The 21,312-nt window shown below is 37.0% G+C and overlaps 2 protein-coding genes across 2 annotated transcripts in view; one reads left to right on the top strand and one right to left on the bottom strand.

Annotated features, from left to right (window-relative positions):
- Nucleotides 1-5,651: 5,651 nt before the first annotated feature.
- LOC126826801 (macrophage-expressed gene 1 protein) lies at nucleotides 5,652-8,107 on the top strand. Its single transcript, XM_050555888.2, has one exon. The coding sequence runs from the start codon at nucleotides 5,708-5,710 to the stop codon at nucleotides 7,844-7,846; it is 2,139 nt and encodes a 712-aa protein (XP_050411845.1). The 5' UTR covers nucleotides 5,652-5,707; the 3' UTR covers nucleotides 7,847-8,107.
- A 3,707-nt stretch (nucleotides 8,108-11,814) lies between these two features.
- LOC126826799 (dual serine/threonine and tyrosine protein kinase) overlaps nucleotides 11,815-21,312 on the bottom strand; it is a 32,557-nt gene continuing 23,059 nt past the window's right edge. Inside the window, exons 8-13 of the mRNA XM_050555884.1 lie at nucleotides 20,793-21,001; nucleotides 20,091-20,247; nucleotides 19,433-19,588; nucleotides 18,015-18,105; nucleotides 16,078-16,327; nucleotides 11,815-15,481 (exon numbers count right to left, since the gene is read on the bottom strand). Coding sequence (XP_050411841.1) covers nucleotides 15,270-15,481; nucleotides 16,078-16,327; nucleotides 18,015-18,105; nucleotides 19,433-19,588; nucleotides 20,091-20,247; nucleotides 20,793-21,001 — 1,075 coding nt within the window. The 3' untranslated portion in view covers nucleotides 11,815-15,269. The remainder of the gene's footprint in view (nucleotides 15,482-16,077; nucleotides 16,328-18,014; nucleotides 18,106-19,432; nucleotides 19,589-20,090; nucleotides 20,248-20,792; nucleotides 21,002-21,312) is intronic.

Below are 21,312 nucleotides of genomic sequence, written 5' to 3'. Positions count from 1 at the left end.
AAACAAGACATTTATTTTGTGTAGCCATATATATATGAAGCAACCTGTGTCTACACTTATTTTACCTTTCATTGTTAAGTGTAAACTTAGGGTTGTATGTGTGTGGTGGTGGTGGTAATGTGTGTGTGGTGGTGGTGTGCGTGTGTGTGGGTGTGCGTGTGTTGAGGTGGAGGGGGGGGGGGCATAAGGCACATTATTATGCAATGGATCTAGTTTTAAATGTCTAAAATTAAAACCTTTTTTGTGGGATGGGTGTGGTGCTTCACCCCCAGAAAATCTTTAGGGCTCTGCCTTGGACCTACTCTGAGCACTCTAAGACCACCAGCTGCTGATCTTGTGGGCAGTATCCCAGTCCCAAATCAGCCTCCTCCCACCGTCAACTTTGTCTCTGGCCCTGTTAATATCTGTAGAACTGTGTTGATAAAGGACTTGGGCACTGATTATAAAATGTTCGTTGTTTCTTAAATATTGCTTATTAGGATCCCATATTATCCAAGAAAGATAATGGACTAATTCTAATTCGTATTTTTAATTTCGTATATATTATGGAATGCGGATGACAAACAAACATTTATGATGTATCAGCTCGTGTATATAACATATGTAGGGCAGTAAACCGGAAAACGTCATTCATATGTAGGGCAGTAAGTCGGGAAACGTCATTTAGTATTTAGGAAGTGATTGAGAATACAAGATAAGATATTGAAAAATATATAAAATTTTCTTGAGCGTTTTTATACGCCCACATTTTCATGTGGACGTATATTGTCGTCGCCCCTGTTTGTCCGACCGTCCGTCGGTCCGGACGTCCGTCGACAATTTGTTTGTGGACACTCTACAAGTCACAAATATAGGTTTATCCCCCTAAGATCTCGGTTCCTTTCGATATTGGCGTGTATCGGACCGTAACTTCATGGATTATGGCCCCTGATTTACGAAAAATCGCGTTTTTAGCTTGTGGACACTCTAGAGGTCACAATTTTGATCTGATTTTGATGAAACATGAAATGCATGTTTATAACCCAAAGGTCTTGGTTCCTTTCGATATTCGCGCATATCGGATCTTAACTTCCTGAATTATGGCCCCTAATTGTACGAAAAATCGCGTTTTTGGCTTGTGGTCTCTCCAGAGGTCACACTTTTTATCCGATTTAAAAAACCGTTTGATTATATCACCTTTACACCGTAATGAAGGTTGATTTCGAATTTCGTGAAAATCGGACAAAAATTACCAGACAAAATGGCCGCCGCTTGTACGAGAATAGTGTAAAAATATGGTATATCAAGGTTGTGGACCCTGTAGAGATCACAATTTTAATTCGATTTTGATGAAACTTGAAATGCATGTTTATAACCTAAATAACTTGGTTCCTTTCGATATTTGCGCATATCAGATCGTAACTTCCTGAATTATGGCCCCTGATTATACGAAAAATAGCCCTTTTTTTTAGCTTGTGGTCCCCCGAAGGTCACAGTTACTATCCAATTTTAAAAACCGTTTGAATATATCACCGTTACACCGTAATAAAGGTTGAGTTGAAATTTCGTGAAAATTGGACCAAAATGGCTGCTGTTGTACACGAATAGTGTAAAGATATGGTTATCAAGGTTGTGGACCCTGTAGAGGTCACAATTTTAATCCGATTTTGATGAAACTTGAAACGCATGTTTGTAACCCAAAGATCTCATTTCCTTTCGATATTTGCGCATATCGAATTGTAACTTCATGAATTATGGCCCTCGATTGTAGGAAAAATCACTTTCTTTTTAGCTTGTTCTATATCGATCTCTGGAAAATGTGGGCGTATCCTGCCTGGCAGCCACTGGTTATTATACATCATACATTTTATAAATAGAAATGTAATAAATAGAAGAGAAAAATACATGATTTAATAAAAAAAAATATATATCAGATACACTGTTTATAAACAGCGTTAGGTTGTTGAAAAGCTCTCGGTGTTTGCCGAAAAAGTTATCCTGGATTTTCTAACGTTTTTTCGCCTTGTCAGACCATGGTACAGGACGAAGAGAGAGAGAGAGAGAGAGAGAGAGAGAGATTACGTCCACTGGACACAAACTAGGTCATTTCGGGGACCAACACGCTGTTCAATTTTATTTCAACAATTTGCTTGCGCGTAGGGGTCTTTAGCAGTGGGAGGAAACCGGCATACCCGGAGAAAACCCACAAGGTTGGACAGGCGACCCTACTCTTGTCACACACAACCGGGGAATCGACAGCACGCCAGTTGACTCAATGACAGACCTTATGATGCAGTGCACACACGCTAACCGTTCGCCCCCCCCCCCCGCAGGACGAAGGGCCTGACATGGACAGCGTGTAGTCCGGATAGGACGAAAATCTGAGGTCCCGTGTACACGTTGATTCGATGTAAGTGTAGGCCGCAGTGCTGCTGTCCCGGCACACTGTATGGCGTATGCCCGTCTTCAGTTCATGCGGTGCAGAAAAGTAGGTCGTTAAACCAGATGAAGCCACGTGATAAATCAATTCTTGGAAGTTATAAACAAAAATTCGGGGAAAACACGAACACGTAATAATGTTTATTTTCGTATATTTTCCTTTCGTTTCAGGGCAATTTTTGTCACAGTGGATTCGGAGGGAAGTGCCTCCATGTTTTAATAGGCGGTGTTTGTCTGCTGATTACCATGGCAACCATTTTATTAACCGAAAAACAATTATTAACATTCATTCAAAAACAGATTCAATTACGAAAATCTAATAAAAAAGAAAACTGATGAAAGAAAAATATGTTGTTTTTTATACGCCCACATTGAAATGCATGTGGACGTATATTGCCGTCGCCCCCGTCCGTCCGTCCGTCCGTCCGTCCGTCCGTCCATCGTCCACAATTTCTTGTGAACGCTCTAACGCCAAAAGTTATCATCCAATTGTTTCAAAATTGATATATGTTGTTTACATTAGTGAGATGAAGAATCCTATTTAATTCCAATAATTTCTGTTTATTATGTCTAGAGTTATGGCCCTTGTTTCACTTTATTGAACCTTGTGAACGCCCTAACGCCAAAAGTTATCATCCGATCTTTCTGAAATTTATATGCATTGTTTAGATTACTGAAACGAAGAAGCCTATTGAATGTCAGCAATTTCCGTTTATTACGTCTAAAGTTATGGCCCTTGTTTCACTTTATTGATCCTTGTTAACGCACTAACGTCAAAAGTTATCATCCGATCTTTCTGAAATTTATTTGCATTATTTAGATTATTAAAGCGAAGAAGCCTATTGAATTTCATCAATTTCCGTTAATTACGTCTAGAGTTATGGCCCTTGTTTCACTTTATTGAACCTTGTGAACGCTCCATCACCAAATCTTTGTGAAATGTATATGCATTATTTAGATTAGTGAAACGAAAAAGGCTATTGAATTTCAGCAATTTCCGTTTATTACGTCTATGGCCCTTGTTTCACTTTATTGATCCTTGTGAACGCTCTAACGACTAAAGTTATCGCCCGATCTTTGTGAAATTTATATGCATGATTTAAATTAGTGAAACGAAAAAGCCTATTGAATTTCAGCAATTTACAATAATTACTTCTAGAGTTATTGCCCTTGTTTCATTTTGTTAAACCGTATTAATGCTCGATTGATGAAAGTTATCATCCGATATGTATGAAATTTATATGCATTATTTAAATTAGTAAAACTAAAAAGCCTGTCAAATTTCAACAATTTCTGTAGATTACTTCCAGAGTTGAGACCCTTGTTTGAGTTTGTAGAACCTTGTAAACCCTCAAACGACAAAATTTATAATCTGATTTGTATGGAACTGTCTTGTAAAGACCCCCAATTACCTACAAAGGAATAAATATTCGACAACCCTTGTCGACCGCTCGGACGATTTAGCTGCTGTGGGCGTATGTTTTGCTGCCTGGCAACCTATCTTTAAAAGTGGAGTGCACTATGAACTAGAATGTTAGAATAGTAACCTCTCTGGAGTGGGGGAGGCTCAGCGATAAACACGCCTGGTCGCTAGCCTGGAGGTGCACATAAAAGAACCATTGACAGTCGCAATTCGATATAAGAGAAGGTTCCCTCATAGTACACTGCGTATGCTCGTCTTCATTAGCCCAGTCGGTGTAGGAAAGTAGGACGTTAAACCCCATTTTATTTCTTTTCACTGGAGTCCGAAACGGAATAAAAGCAAAACTCGTTGAAGCAGTGGCGTATCTACGGTATAGCAGACAGGGCACATACCCTGGGCACCACTTTGAAGGAGGTGCCACTGAGAGTTCTGGCACTAAGGCTATTGCACCAGTGAAAGCAAGGAAGGTACATTGTAAAACATGTAGTGCCATAATTTAATTTGTTAGTTAAAAGATTAACTAAATTGACTTGTATTTTTGAGCGAATTTTATGGTAAAGTTATCTAAAAAAAAAAAAAAAAAAAAAAATTGGTGTCAGATGATTAGATAGGGGCGCAATTCCAGTGCATGTCATAAGCGCTATTTTCCGCCGATACGCCACTGATTTGAAGGAGTGTGAATATCTCGAATTTAACACTTTGTGAGTCGAATACCACCACCCCCAGCCCCCCGCCCCCGCCCCCTGGAAGATAACGTTTGCTAAAGTACAGAAATGAAATGAAATGAAATGGGGTTTAACGTCCTACTGCTCTGCTCCGAACTAGGCTAATCATGATGGGCATACGCCATACAGTGTGCTATGAGGGAAATTTTGCCCGGACAGCGGCACTACGACCTCCTCTTATACCGAATTCCAACTGTCCAGGGATCTTTTACGTGCACGCCAATGTATTCCCGGGACCTCGGTTTTTCGTCTTATCCGCACGACTAGACAGCTGTCCTTGCCAGGCCCTCCGTCCTGCATCACTGACAAGGAGGAACCACGCCGGAAAATCTGGATGAACTTTCTCGACCAATGCAGAGATCGAACACCCGACCTCCAGGCTAGCGAGCCAGCGGCTTACCCACTTCGCCACCGTGATCCCCTGCTAAAGTACAGGTTATATGTGTTTTTGTGGTGACGATTCTCTCGTTATTATTGCATAGAGGTATATGAGAATATAATATCTAAAAGAAAAGTTGTCATTCTCCAAATCGCCCGTGTTCGTCTTCATTATCCCGATTGGGGAAGAAAGGTATGGCGTTTGAGGCACTCCAAAAGTCATAGAACGGTGTATATATAATACAATAATACAAATTAAAACATTACACTGTCAAGAAATCAAATTGGGTTGATATGATGTATTATCTATATTTAGATTAGTGATGGGGCAAGATTTATAAGGTTAGATTTTCCAAGAAATATATGGCGGAAGTTGGTGTGTATATTTAAGTTTCAGTGTTTGAAGCACGATATTATTGTTTGCCCGATTACAAGAATGGGCGCCATTGTAAGTAACCATGAAACTTTTATCACACCATAAAAAAAACTATACATGAAGACTTCGGTCATATCCAATGTCCATATTTGGACATGATTTTTTTTGCACTAATGACAGAAAAGACCTTTTAGATATTTATTGATGTGCCGTACAATCATTAGGGAAGCTTTTAATAATTCTTGGTGTGTCACCCAGGACGATAGATGATGATTCACATTTAGGTCAAGTTATATTTTGTGATTCAACCATAGAAAACGTATAAATAATCCAGACATACAACTTGCAGTAATTTTGCGTGGATGGGCACACACAGAAAGAGAAAAGATGTTAAAGGTTTACCAAATAACGAACTTATTATGCTTTTTAGGCGTTTTGGGAATCGACTCCAAAAATAGTTTCACCGTTGGCGACTATCGATATTGTTCATCTATGTACGAGAAAGGGGTTCACACATTCGAAGTTCTACCTATATTTGGATGGGACAATCTTCGGAACGTGGAAGCCGGATTGGTGTTGGATACTAAATATACCCAGTGTAAGCTCACGGAAGATGGCAAATACCTAATTCCTGATAATGTACATCTAAGTCCAGTCAAGACTAGTAAAGTTCACGCATTTGCTGAACTTATTATGAACCTACAAGACTATTCAAGCGTTACAGCAAAAACTATCAACGTAGAAGCAGGGTTCAGCTATCGCGGGGTTAGTATCAGTGGAAGTTTTTCCCATGCGTACCGGGAGGCAAAAGTAAAGCAACAGAAGGGCAAGACCTACATCACAAGAGTAGAGTTGCGTTATATCCGATATATTGCCAGCCGTCAGCCACACGCTCTTCTTCATCCATCTTTCAAATCTGCAGTTACACAAATCGCCCACAAGCTTCAGCTGAACCAGACAAACGAAGCAAGATATCAGAGCGAATTATTAGTTCGAGACTTTGGAACACATGTTCTCACAAAAGTTCATGCTGGTGCAGCTTTGGTGAAGGAAGATTTTATTTCCCAAACCTATGTAAAGGACTCCCTAGCTCACATGAAAGACATCAAGATATCTGCACGTGCCGACTTTTTTGGCATTGTTAATGTGGGTTCTTCATACTTTACCCGTAGCGGTTTCACAAATTCCAAGGCTTATGAAAATAGTAAAGTAAGTTCTGATGTAGAAACCTATGGGGGATCTATTTATGGTACTAATTATACAGCAAATGCCTGGGCTAACAGTTTGGACAACAACCTCGTGGCTATGGACAGGTCAGGAGATCCAATATATCACCTAATCAACTCGAATACGCTACCCGAACTTCCGGCTTATATTATTAAACAATTACACAGCCATATCAAAGCAGCTGTTGAACAATATTATGAGTATAACACTTACCGAGGATGCTTAGAACCTGAGTCACCCAACTTTGCTTTCCAGGCTAACCTAGATGATGGAAGCTGCAAAAGCCCTCTGACCAATCTTTCCTTTGGTGGAGTTTATCAAGTGTGTCATTCAGATAAGATTCTATGCCTAAATAAAGATCGAAAAAATCCGAAAACCAGAGACTTTACCTGTCCATCAAATTACAAATCTGTTTTCCTACACAAGGAAACTCTAACAAGACGCTACTATAACCGCGCTTGTCGTAGTTGTGGATTTTGGGGGTTGGGACGATGTTGCAAAGAATACATACGATCAATTTATGCAACGATTTCCAGCTTCTGGTGTTTAGCAGATAGCAGTGTCCCTCAAAATAGCGGGTATTTGTTTGGTGGGTTTTATACGTCTGCTGTTGCCAATCCATTGACTGAAGATAAAACCTGTCCAGAACATTATTACCCGGAAATGGTTGGTCTAGATCTCAAAATATGTTTGAGCGATGACTATGTAAGCGGTGCTAAAGCAGCGTTGCCTTTTGGGGGTTTCTTTAGTTGTAATGAAGGAAACCCATTAGCAATAAAAAAGATGAAACCCGGGAAATTAACTGAGAATAATCCCAACACGTTATCAAAGTTCTACATAGACCAAGGAGAAGCTGGTTGGCCAAAATCTTGCCCGAAAGGATTTAGTGCCCAGGTTGTACTAATTGATAAAGATTGCCCTATTCATGTCTGCATTGTTACCAGGGCCATGTCAGCCATTGGTTTACAACCGATTCGAAGACCTCCATTTTCAGTTTTGTCAGAATTAGAAGATGGGAGTACTAGTGATTTCACTTACGACGAAAATACGGGGAAATGGATCAAGGGTGTTGAGGCGTTGACTTCCACAGAATCAGATGTTAGTCTTATTGTTGTTTCTGTTCTATTAGCATGTGTCAGTATTGTGCTTGTAGTAATTGCGATAGTTCACTGTTCGCGAAGACGTTCAAAACAAAACACAATATTGAACAACTCGTCGGATTCGCGTCAAAACTTGCTAAAACAGAACTCGGATTCATCTACGACATTAAATACTGATTTAACTGACAGCTTCTGCTAAAACAATGGAACCACAGAACAAGACCAACTGATCGGTTCTTCTGAATTTAGAATCGTTAGTTTTGCAATCTATGACACCACTACAACAGCGGCTATCTTTGAATTGTGAAATAGTATGTAATCAAAATTTTCGCGAGACCATGTCGAATTAATTTCGAATTTCGATAAAGTGTATTGTCATGAGTTTATTGTAGTTTTATTCAGTTATAGGAGTTTATGAACGCCTGTGTTTATACTGGTAATAAAACTGTTAAAAATGTTATAGTACATATTTTGATGTATATATAATTAACTTAACTTATCTATTAGTCAATTTAGATATGTAATTATACGTACAATGTATCCCCCCCCCTCCCGCATGGTCTCTATCGTCATTTTGGCGTAAATACATACACATTGAGCTTTTAAAACAGAGAAATTCAACAGCTCGTTTGACGTCATTTTTTTATTATGAATTAATACAATGACATTGTGATTCAATTTCATGGATGCAAAGCATTAATTCTGGTATCACATAATGTCTATATCATTATCTCGTGCTTTGAGTGCCCATCCTGTCCCACATCTGACGATAAAGGATAAAGCACACGGCCGAGAAACTTTTCTCATAAAAAGTGTTGATTTACAAAAGAATTTATGTAGCCGAGCTGAGCTAAGCCCCTGCTTAGTCATGGATTCAGTATGTACCTGTATTTGAGTTATGCCTCAATAATGTAAATATGTTAACTTATGTTAGGTCTGCCCGGGTACCAGCGTTTCAGGCCACTCATCATCGAATTCCAACTATATAGGGATCTTTAGCGTGCACTACTAATTTGTATGCGGAAATCTTGACAGCCCCACAGGCAACCATCTGCCATGTGGCTACCTGGTTTAAAATCTCTCGATCATTCTTCTCGAGCGATGAAGGAAATTTTGGCCGGACAGCGGCGCTAAGGCCTACTCTTTTATCGAAGGGGGTTGGATGGCTGAATGGTTAGCACGTGCGCGCTGTATCATAAAGTCTGTCATTGAGTCAAATGGCGTGGTTTCTAATCCCCAGTTGTACATGACAAGGAGTAGGGTCGTCTGTCCAACCTCGTGGGTTTTCTCCGGGTCCTCCGGTTTCCTCCCACTGCTAAAGACCCCTACACGCAAGCAAATTATGGAAATAAAATTGAACCATATGTTAGTCGCGAAATGACCTAGTTTGTGTCGAGTGGACGTTAAACCCCATTTCTCTCTCTCTCCTTTATCGAATTCCCACTACTAATGATCTTTTATGTGCATGACAATGTGTACACGGAAATCGGCCAACTTTCTCCAGACTAGCGAGCCAGCGTCTTACTCACTTAGCCATCGTGACTCACTAATGAATAACTAACTAGCAATTGCCCATTTTTATACGTCCACATTATAATTACCGTTGCCCCTGTCTGTGTGTCGCCTACAGGCCGCAATTCTTAACTGATCGTCTGAAACTTTACATATTTATTCATTATACCTCAAGGATGACCCCTATTAATTTTAGTGAATGTCCGACACACAGGGGCAGAGCCACGCCCGTTTTTTGTATCTGTTTGTCGTCTACAGGCCGCATTCCTTAATGGGTCCACTTAAAACCTTGCATACTTATTCTTTATACCTAAAGGATTATCACTATTGTTTTTGGTGCATGACCAACACCCACGGGCATAACCACACCCAGTCCCTTTGTGTGTCTGTGGTGTTGCCTACAGGCCACAATTCTTAATGGATCGTCTTGGAACTTAGATGTATTTCTTATAGCCTAAGTATGGCAACTATTGATTTTGGTGCATGTCCCGACCCCCAGGGGAAAAGCCACGCCCAATTTTTGTGTTTATCGTATACAGGCCGCAATTCTGAATGGATCAGCTTGGAACTTGGCAGATGTATTTCTTATAGCCTATGTTCGGCAACTTTTAATTTTGGTGCATGTCCCGACCCTCATGGGTGTGGTACCACACTCACTATTTCGTTAATTTTTTGCCTGTAATTACTCTGCAAGTTGCAATAATAAACATATTTTGTTCAAATTAAGCATATCACTTAGTTTAATAACAGGGCGGTACCTATTTATATTGTTCCATATCCAAGCACAGAGCCACGCCCATTTTTTGTGTTTATCATCTACAGACTGCAATTCTGAATGGATCATCTTGGAACTTTGCATATTTTTTTTCTTATACCACAAAGACAGCAACTATTTTTTTGGGTGCATGCCCCGACCCCTTGGGGCGGTGTCACACCCACGTTTTTTGTAAATTTGGCAAACCAAACCCATCTCCTAGCCTTATTTGCCTCCTACAGTCACTACAGCCATTTCATATTTCATTCTCTTCATTTTCAAAAGTACCATATCAATCAAAGCAGGAATGTGGACCTATATTGAAGTATTAGCGATGCTCTTGTATCTAAACAGAGTGTGAATTAGTGACAGTATTACAGTTTGTATGTGCCTGCCTTTAAAGGGTATGCATCATCTCATTCATTTAAGACAAGAGAACAAACCACATACACTTTATTAGCATATATTTAATATGAAATAGGTAATCTAGATAATGAACTACAGTAACTGTACTATAAATAACATAGACAAAACCTAAATAAGTACAGTATATAATATTCATAAATGAAAGACTTAAATATGGGAAACATATTTACATATAGAATATAATAATGCGAAGCACAATACAGGGAGGCGCAGAACTATATATGAATATCAAGTCACAGTATTCTACATAGCAAACAAACCATAAATATACCATCATGAAACACTATGACAGATTTGCTGTGACCAAATTATACCACTTCTACAGTGTAAATAAGATTTCCCCACAAAGGGATAACCCTGGAATTTGTGGTTCAAACTTTATGTCTAAGACATTTAACCAATAAAAATACTAAAAAGAAATGCACAATGTTTAAGCCCAGATTTTTTTAAAACCCTAAACTAAACCTAATCATAACCAGTTAGTTCCTATTGGCACCTATTTAAACTATGTAACTGAAACCTCAGTCTACCATTAAGGATCTGGGCCCTGTTTCTCGAAATCTTAATTAAGGCTAAAATCAAAATTTTAGTAGATACTTCAATTTTGATTGGCTAAGCACTAAAATCAATCTAATATTATCCAATCAAACAACTAAAATTTGGATTTTATCATAGTTACAATTTCGTGAAACAGGTCCCTGGAATGTTGATATATCCTTCAAACAAAGGTACCTAGCAACCAGTCATTTAAGATTAAGGCTACACTAAGAAACATTGTCTTACAGCAATTTACTGATAGGCATTTGCATTTTCTGATAATCTACATTTTCACAGCTTAAATTGTATTCAAATTGATAATGACCACGACTCAATCAGATAAAACTTTTTACCCATCAAGGATGCAATGCCGAGACCTTTTTAGTTCATCATGTAAATAGATGAACCATTTTTGGACTGATATTGCCTTTAGACACTCAACTTTTAGGATATTGCAGCAAGGGATTCAAAATCTCTCAAATGCCGATCAGAGACTGTTGATCACTTAATGACAATACTAATTAAACAAAGCTGATAACTATAATATTTTCATTAAAAACAAATTAAAATTTCAAATAGTAGATTGTGCACTTTGGTTCTTTGATTAGTTCATAGGGCTACTACACAGTTGCATGCTGACCCGCACAGTGTAACACCCAAAAAATTGTGCGATTCTGAATTTTGATATAGATCCCCCATAAGTATGACTATTTAATTAATTACAATTTATAATCACCTCACAGACTAGACTAACATTTGTAAATAAAGAAAGGACTAGAACCTAAACGGTAAAGACATAATAGATTTTAACATTTGGCTGTCTTGTTTACTGTATAGACAGAAAGTTATAATAATGCTGATTTCTTAGGAAATTCATCAGTGATTATAAACATGCCATTTATAATATGTGAGTGTACATATTTTTTTTTTTTTTAAAAAAAAAATCAGGGTAGCCTATTCCAAAATAAAATTTTCCAGAAATCTTTGATTTGGGTCAAAATGGATTTCATTGGATCTGATTGATTTTGTGTTACATTGTCAACACAGAAAGTCAAATTTTGAACTAAAAAATTATTGAAATGAAATATGAATGGTATAGATATTTCTCTATCAGAAATCTAAATAACACATCAGATCATCCCGATTCTATAATTTATACTGACCAACACAATAAAGATTTGACTCCTTTAAGCACAATTGATAAAACTTAAAAGAGAAAAGCACTAATTTTATAACTTATCTTCATATTAGCACACAGTAAGCATGTACATATTGATGAGTTAATTAAAAGACTCTTTGGTTGGATAGTTAAAGATGCATTATTCAAGAGCTAAATCTGCCTATTGCAGATCTTTCTTTAGACCTTAAATGTTACATATATTATTAATTAGACATTTATTAACATGAAAAGACCATAATCGACGTTCTAGGCCATCGAATGGCAGAGATTTTAAGTAGATTAGAACAGTTTGGCCATTTAATGATTTAATTTAAAAATGGAGAAGCAAGGCTAAGTCTCAAATAACCAGAACTGTGGTTACGATAATAAACAATCAATGCACACATCTTGTTAAAACTACAAACAGTGATAACTTCGGTCAGAATAGTGCAATTTGAAGGAAATTTTCAATATATTCATCTTGCATTATCTGTTTTTGAATTATTATTGCAAAAACAGCTAGCTCTTTATCTAAATCTTACACAATGCATCTTTAACCTCTTTGTAAGTGAATAGTGAATAATTCAAACCAGTGATATATCAATAATTGATATTGACTGAGAATAACACATGACACAATTATACGGAATACAAGTAATTTGAAGGATTTATTTTCACGAGGGTTCTCCTGTCTTCATCAAGCAAAGACGGCGGAACCCTTGTTGAAACATCGCTGAAATAAATTCTTCAAGTATCTTGTATTCCATATAATTGTGTCATATGTTATATTGACATGGTAGATTTTCTAGATATATCAAATATGTAATTCTACTCTACAAACACACCTTACTATATGACATATATTGTTCTTCAAACTGACAACTTGCTGACCAAGACTACAGCCGGCAAAAACAGATAGGGCAAATGTGAATTGATGTGTCTTTATATTGAATAAATAGTGTTCGGGCAAAATATAACAATCAACATACGAGGCAAAGATTAGCCTCTTATAAATACATGTTTTAAAGAATCCTTCATTACATGTTTACTTACAATTTTCTAGATTCTCAAACATGCGAACTTCATCCTACTAAATGTCAACAAATAAAATTACAATCTAACAAACAAACAACAGAAAAAAACTAATATATTTACAATACTCTAATAACACTTGGTAATAATCCAGCTATTATGATGGGTTTTCCCCCCTTTTTATTATTATGTCAATATTGATACCACTTTATCTTCAACATTGTCAAAAAACCCAGTGAAATAGGGTTTAGCACCCTACATTTCTGCATCAATGTCCCGTGGGGGAAATTTTGCCCAGACACCAGAACTTTCAATTGTCAGGGTTCTATTACTTGCTCCAATCCCAAGAGAGCTCATTTGGACCTTTGTTTTTCGTCCCATCAGATCCACTAGACACTGTAAGTTATATGCCTGCCATCATCCGCATAGTTTGAGCATAAAAATATGACGTTAAAAGTTAAACCCCATTTCATTTCATCATTGTAGCAATCTGATTAAAACACAGATCCTATTTCGTTCTACTTGTCTTTACTACACTAGGATCTGGAAGAGTTGTTATCATTGACGTGTTCTGAATGATGTGAGCTATTAGTCAATGAAACGGTCTGTTATGGCAAGTTTTAGGCATGTTTTGCACAGAACTGTGGGTAATCCACCAGTAACCTCAATGCTGATTGGTTAATCAAATGTCTGACATCATAGGGTCAAAAGCCTCCCGTATGACCTCTGACGGTCAGATCTTAATGTAGTGTAGGCCATCGAAAGTATAAAAAAAAAAACGAAACGAAATATAGATCTGTATTTTAATCAGATTGTCATTGTAGATAAATGGTAATATGTTTCATAATAATAATGATTCATTATCTCAATGACAGCCTGCATGATATCAATTTCAAAACACCTTTATTTCTTTTACACTAACTGTATTTTTATATTTTATCACAATTTGACACACAGACAAAAGTAAATTGATTAAATAGTTATTTACAAGCAAAAACATTGACAAAATACAAAATATTTTGGTACCATAGTATTTTAATAGCGTATCATATAGGCCTACTAAAAATATCTAAGTACTTTACTAAGAATATTTTAGTATGACATTAACCAAGAGTATTCTAGTATTATATACCAAGAATTACCAGAATATTTTAGTACCATATTTACCAAGAATATTCCAGTAACATACACCAAGAATATGCTAGTGCCATATTTACCAAAAAATAATTAGTACCATATACCAAGAATATTCTAGTACCATATTTACCCAAAATATGCTAGTACCATATACCAAGAATATTCTAGTACCATACACCAAGAATATGCTAGTACCATATTTATCAAAAAATTATTAGTACCATATACCAAGAATATTCTAGAATGATATACCAAGAATATTCTAGTACCATATACCAAGAATATGCTAGTACCATATACCACCATTCTCAGTATCCTTGTGTTACAGAAACTTATATTCACACTGAATTTGAATGACTAGATATTTTTGTAACAAATAGATGACATAAACATAGTTTGTAAGATTGTTTTTTGTCACATTTGGAGCATTTTCCAATAATGAAGACTTTTACAGGGTTTTAAACACCACTTAAATCATTCTTTTTACTGATCATGATTCAAACCCCCTATATATTGAAATAAATTTCCATAGACAATAAACTCATTGTGCTTGATAATGATAAGAAGATACTTGTCAAAACATGATGCTTTTAGAATTAAACCAGTGATTGTTTCCCATATATATTGTGTTCTGTTAAACTAATTTTGGCCATCAATACATTTTGACTTTTTTCATTTCTGTACACAATCAAACAGAAATATCTATAAAGTAGATCATTTCGGGACCGATATATGGTAGATATTTAATATTTCAATAATTCACTTGAGGGTAGGGTTTTTAGCAGTGGGAGGAAACCGGAAAACCTGGTGAAAACCCATAAGTATAGGCAGGCAACCATACTCCATGTCACGTACCAGTGTGCGATAGAAACTACGTCACTTGACTCAGTGGCAGATCTTATGATCTATTACACTCAGGCACCCAATTCCACAAATAGAACAAGGGAGTTAAGCAAGATGTCCGTGAACAATAATCTTGTTTCTGCTAGTAGATCATTTGATGAAATTTTAATTTAAATATATTTCCCAAGAAACCAAAGAATTTGTTTATTTTAACTCCAGTCTCTATTTATTACGCTGTGAATTTTTATCAATTTTTCTGCTCTCTTTATTCTTAATATTTGATGGTGGTCTTTTCTTAAACCTTTCGAATATTCCTTTCAGAGATTCTTCTACATCTCCTAGAAACGGTCTACGCATTGGTTCATTTTCCCAGCATGCCTTCATTAATAACCAACACTCATCATCAAAAGTAGGTAGTTTTTCTGGACGCAAACCTTGAAAAAGTAAAAATTATAATGGATAATTAGTATTCATTAATTACATACACAAATAATACAGGCATTTATTATATACAGAATTAAATTTTAATTAAATGTTATTACCGATACACACATAACAAATAGAGAGAGAGAGAAATGGGAGTTTAACGTCCACTCGACACAAACCAGGTCATTTTGAGACCAACACATGGTTCAATTTTATTTTCAATTATTTGCTTGCGCATTGGAGTCTTTAGCAGTGGGAGGAATCCGGAGGACCAAGAGAAACCCACGAGGTTGGACAGGCGACCCTACTCCTAGCACATGCTAACCATTTGGCCATCCAACCCCCCCTTCCATAAATATCCGGATATGGGGAATGAAGATGGGCATATACCACTTTACTCTTGCAGCGACATTACTACCTACTCTTTTATCTATTTCCCCCTGTCAAGGTATCTTGAATGTGCTGCCAATTGGATACACAAGACTCTATACATGGAATTTTACCCATCACAGTAAATACATGAATACAAACATTATTCATTGGTTCCAGAAAGGATCCAAAATAACTTAATTTCGGCATAAAAATTCAATTTCTCCAAACTTACCTTTTTTGACAGATTGCCATAGTTGATCTTTATTAGCACATTGTTCAAAGTTTGAAGGCAGACGGACATGACCAGAACAGACGTACCAGAATAAAATACCAAAAGCGTAAACATCAACACTATTATCATAATGTCCACTGAATAATTCTGGTGCCATGTGTATTGGTGTACCTACAATACTACCACTCATCATGGCTTCTGGTTTACAGAAACCCAGATCAGTTATTTTACCACGATTTTTCTCATCTAGCTGTAAATACAAAACATATAAATACACATTTACGTAAGGCAGTGATTCTCAACCAGTGCGCCGCGAGATCTTACTAAGCGTGCCACAGAATTTTGAACGGCACACTAAGAAAATGCGAAATACCACAAGATCCCAATTGAGTATTCACTGGTGTCTACTGTTAAGTTCATAGCTGGGGTTTTCTTCATTTAGTTTGAGTCTATGACCAGTCTCTATCTATGGTTGTATGCCGTCTGACTTGCCATGTTTATATTTCACAAAATTCAAATATTTTTTATATGCATTTAGCCAGGTGTGCCGCTATGTTTTCATGTGTTCCAAGGTGTGCCGTTGGCAAAAAAAGGTTGAGTAACCACTGACGTAAGGTATAGCACGTTGGATAAACAATATTGTTAAGTCACTATTAATACCATTATATTATAAGGTATAGCATGTTGGATAAGCAACATATTCTTATTAAGGTCAATTTAGGTCATATGGACATCCAGATTTTCCGGCATTGCTCCCACTTGTCAGTAATGCAGAATGGAGGGTCTGATAAGAACAGTTGTCTAGTCGTTCGGATGGGACGAAAAGCCGAGGTCCTGTGTACACATTGGCGTGCACGTAAAAGATCCCTTGACAGTTGGAATTCGATATAAGAGTAGGCCGTAGGGCCGCTGTCCGGGCAAAATTTCCCTCATAGCACACTGTATGGTGTATGCCCGTCTTCATTAGCCAGTTCGGAGCAGAACAGTAGGACGTTAAACCCCATTTCATTTCATCTCATTTCAATTTAGGTCCTATGAAGACAAATATTCTTGTTCTCAGATACTGCTGTGCACTATTGATACTATTTATAGGAACTAAATTGCTAAATCGCTAGAAATTGACACAAATGGGTCGCAATGTACATAATAATGTAATATGAATGTATATAAACTGATTTACATTCAATCATTTCCGTTTTTACTCTAATTTCAAATCAGGTGTGTTCGGCAAAATACATAAGTCTTAATCGAATGGCAATCTCTAGCATCTGGTTATTCCAGTCTACATCAATAGTATTTATTGAGCATTCTCTCCAGATAAGAATATGTCATCACCGTGTGACATGACTCATGCTTCAAGTCCCTTGTTACAAATGGGACTGAAATGCATTATGGTACACAATGGTAAAATGTTTATTTTGTTTTAAATATTGGATATCAGAAGCCCATCTTTTCCTGGTAAGATCACCACATCAATGTTGATTTAAATTGACAAATAAATCGTGTTTTTAATGTCAAAGACTGTGGATGATATTGAGTTAGAGACTTGGCTACTTTAACATCATCAAAATGTAATCAAAAGGGTTAAACGCCTTATTTTCTACTCCAACTAAACTATTGCAGACTGTCCCTTAATTATACCCCCCCCCCCCAATACCCTCTTCAGATTAGCTGCGATGAAGGAAGGTAACTATTTTAAAAATGGTGACCATCGATTTATTTATGTTCATTCTTATGTGGACGCTAACTATCCTAATGAAGTAAATATTGGAATGAGAAAGAAATGACTAAAATTATATGGAAGAAGCAGCATTCACATTAGAACTACAAAAACTGTGTTGACGTCACTTGACCAAGATGACAATTAGTTATCACAAAGTACACAAGACCATGACTACCGATGCTTTCTTGTAATGTAACAAATGTTATCAACTCACCAGAACATTTTTTAGTTTGACATCTCTGTGTACTAAACCTTGTCCATGTAAAAACCTCACCCCTTCTACTACATCTATAGTAACCTGTAATCTGTATAACAATAAAAAATTACAATACATTCAATCTACATGCTGGAAAACCAAGTTCCTCAGGATTTTCTAGTCTGGTTTATCCAGAGGTGCAGGATAGAGGGCTTGGTAAGGATAAATATCTAGTCCTTCGGACGGGACAAAAACTGAGGTACATCCATGTACCTGTTACCATGCACATACAAAACCCACGACAGTTGGAATTCTAAAACAAATAGGCAGAAACTGTTGCTGTCTGGGCAAGATTTCCCCATAGCACAATGTATGGGAGATTGAAACAGAGACAGAATTGGTTTCAAGGTCTACACAACACACACTAGAGAGAGAGAGAGAGAGAGGGAGGGTTTAACCTCCACTCGACACAAACTAGGTCATTTCGGGACTAACATATTGTTCAATTTTATTTCAATAATTTGCTTGCGCGTAGGGGTCTTTAGCAGTAGGAAGAAACCGGAGGACCCGGAGAAAAACCATGAGGTTGGACAGGCGACCCTACTCCTTGTGAAGTACAACTGGGTAATCGAAACCACGCCAGTTGACTCAATAACAGACCTTATGATACAGCGTGCACCAGCTAACCATTCGACCATCACCCCCCCCCCCCCCACCAACTAGGTCATTTCAAGATTAACATATGAAATAATGAGTGTGCACTGGGGTCTGTAACAATGGGAGGGGGGGCAGAGGACCAGGAGAAAATAAACAAGGTAAGGCAGGTGACCCTACACCTTTTGACATGCAACAGTAATTCACAAATATCTGCCAGATATAAAGAACAAAGCCTCTGTCCTGACACTGGAAAGAGATGCACTTGTCACTGACATTATTAGCCACAAATTCAGAATTTGTCTATTTTTGTGTTTTATTAGTATTTAAAATAATATAAGTTAAGAATGTCCAGCATCATCTCATTAATGCCTGACATTTTTTTATCAAATTCAATTAAAACTGTTGTTTTTAAGAATGTGTCTGTTAAAATTAAACACACTTATATGGATATACTACTTCTAAATTTTATTAACATGCCACGTTTCAATACACATACATATATCGTTATCAAGCAAATAATGATTAGTTAACAAAAATGTGGTGCAATATATAGTTGAACACTTTGGAAGCCATTTAGCAGATAAAATAATAATAACAAATTGATTAATAAGATGAAAGATGTAATATATAGACCATTTTAGCAGATAACACTATAACAACAATTAATTGAAACGTATCATGTTAATAAAATTCAGAAGTAGTATATCCATATAAGTGTGTTTATTTTTAGTGAAATCTATTTCTATATGTCTTAAAAGGATTATTGTCTGTTATCTTACCTACTACTCCAGTCTAAACCAAGTTGTATAGCTGTATACAGATCTTTCTGTAATCTATCCATGATTAATAATACTGCAGGACTTGTCCCCCCTCCATACAGATAATCTATCACAGACCCACGTAACGCCACTATTCTCTCATGGTCAGGTATATTTCTGAAACATACAGTTATTGATATTTGACATACATTGTTAACCCCTTAACTGCGTAGTTTTTAAAACGTTAACTACCCCCTATTGTGTAATTAATTTGACGAAAAAAGTCATTTTTTGTCCTATTTCTTCCTGAATACAAATTTAAGTGGTCTAATACCATATTAAAACTAACGGTAAATAGAGTTGTCTCCCTTCAATTAGATTTCCTAACGTCCTTCACATGCTGCGATCGAGTTCGAAGAATAGGTTGGAGAAAATACCTCCAGGGCGTTATATTACGTCCTACACACGGTGAGTGGCAGTTGTCCAGGATGTTATATAACTCCCTACGCAGTTAACGGGTTAAGAGCACATCAACTGCAGAGCAACCTTAAATCTAATTTCAAACTCGACTTGGTTAATATACAGTCACCTAGGTCAAATTTAAGAAGCAGGCCCGTAGCTAGATGGGGGCCAACCCAGCTAGGTACGGGCCTGAGAAGGTGTGTCAGAAAATACTTACTTATTATAAAAGAATTCTAGCGCCAGGTCATTCCAATGTTTTTCATCTGGTGGTACCACAGATTTTATAGCACATGGATGCCTGCCAGCCCATTTCTCACACGCATAAACAACGCCATACTGACCACGCCCTATTTCACGACCCATCTGAGGCATTCCTGGAATAACAATAGATGTCATATTACTGTAATCCCTCAGCTTTATATTTTCGCATATGAGAAAATATATATATATGTATGTATTTTCTTGACTTCTCACAGACACAGCAAAGTTCAAAATACAGATTTTTATAATTTACATATGATTGTATCAAACACTTACAGTGCAAAAAAGGCTTTTGCCATTGGTTTAAAATCAGTCACGAAAACAAGTCTACATGTTTTTCTCAATACAACCATGTGTTCTTAATCATGTATATGCTGGGAATGAAAACCAGTTGACTCAATGACACGTGTTAGACTACTCAGCCACCCAATCCCCCTTACCGTGTTAGATTCCTGGCATGGACTGAAAGGAACCTTCAAGGAAAATACAATTAGCCGTTTGGATGGGAGGGAAAACCGAGATCCGCCCCACAAATGTAAACATAAATAACGGTGTTCACGTAAAAGAACATTTGACGGTTGACATCTGATGAAGTGCAGAAGTAATCGCCACGATCCATGCAAAATTCAACCCATTTTTTTTTCTTTCTGGAACTTACCAAACAGTACATGATCTCTAAGTGATGTACTCTCTAAAGCTAGTTTAGAAACTTTTGGAGCGTGAACTTTTCTAAGTTTAATTCTTTGTTCTTCAATCTTGTCCAATCTTCCTGAATGACGTTGATCTAATTGTTTTAAAGCAGCACCGAATGCCTCATGTGATTTATGTAATCTGTCTTTAATCTGACCAGCTATACTCTTAGCCAACCTGAAACACAAAAACAAAATGATAAACTGAAAAACTTAAAGATAGGTTGCCAGGCAATGGTACTAAAAACTGATCAAGTGCAACAACAAATGGAGTAATTATCAATAATAGTTGAAATTTGATAGGCTTCGAAACAAAACATATACTGGTAATTAGACGCTTCTGAGCAATGTTATCACCATTTTGACTTACAGATTGTTTATTATCGCAGCAACATTATTTGTTAATCAAGAATCAGCCTTGCTTCTCCATTTTTAAATCAAATCATTAAATAGCGATCGTGTTTTAATCTGTTTGCATCTGCGCCATCT

This window comes from Patella vulgata, chromosome 7, assembly GCF_932274485.2.
Source record: "Patella vulgata chromosome 7, xgPatVulg1.2, whole genome shotgun sequence".
Classification (NCBI taxonomy): Eukaryota; Metazoa; Mollusca; class Gastropoda; family Patellidae; genus Patella; species Patella vulgata.
The sequence above is the reverse complement of the archived record's forward strand: the minus strand, read 5'-3'. Positions and strand labels throughout refer to the sequence as shown.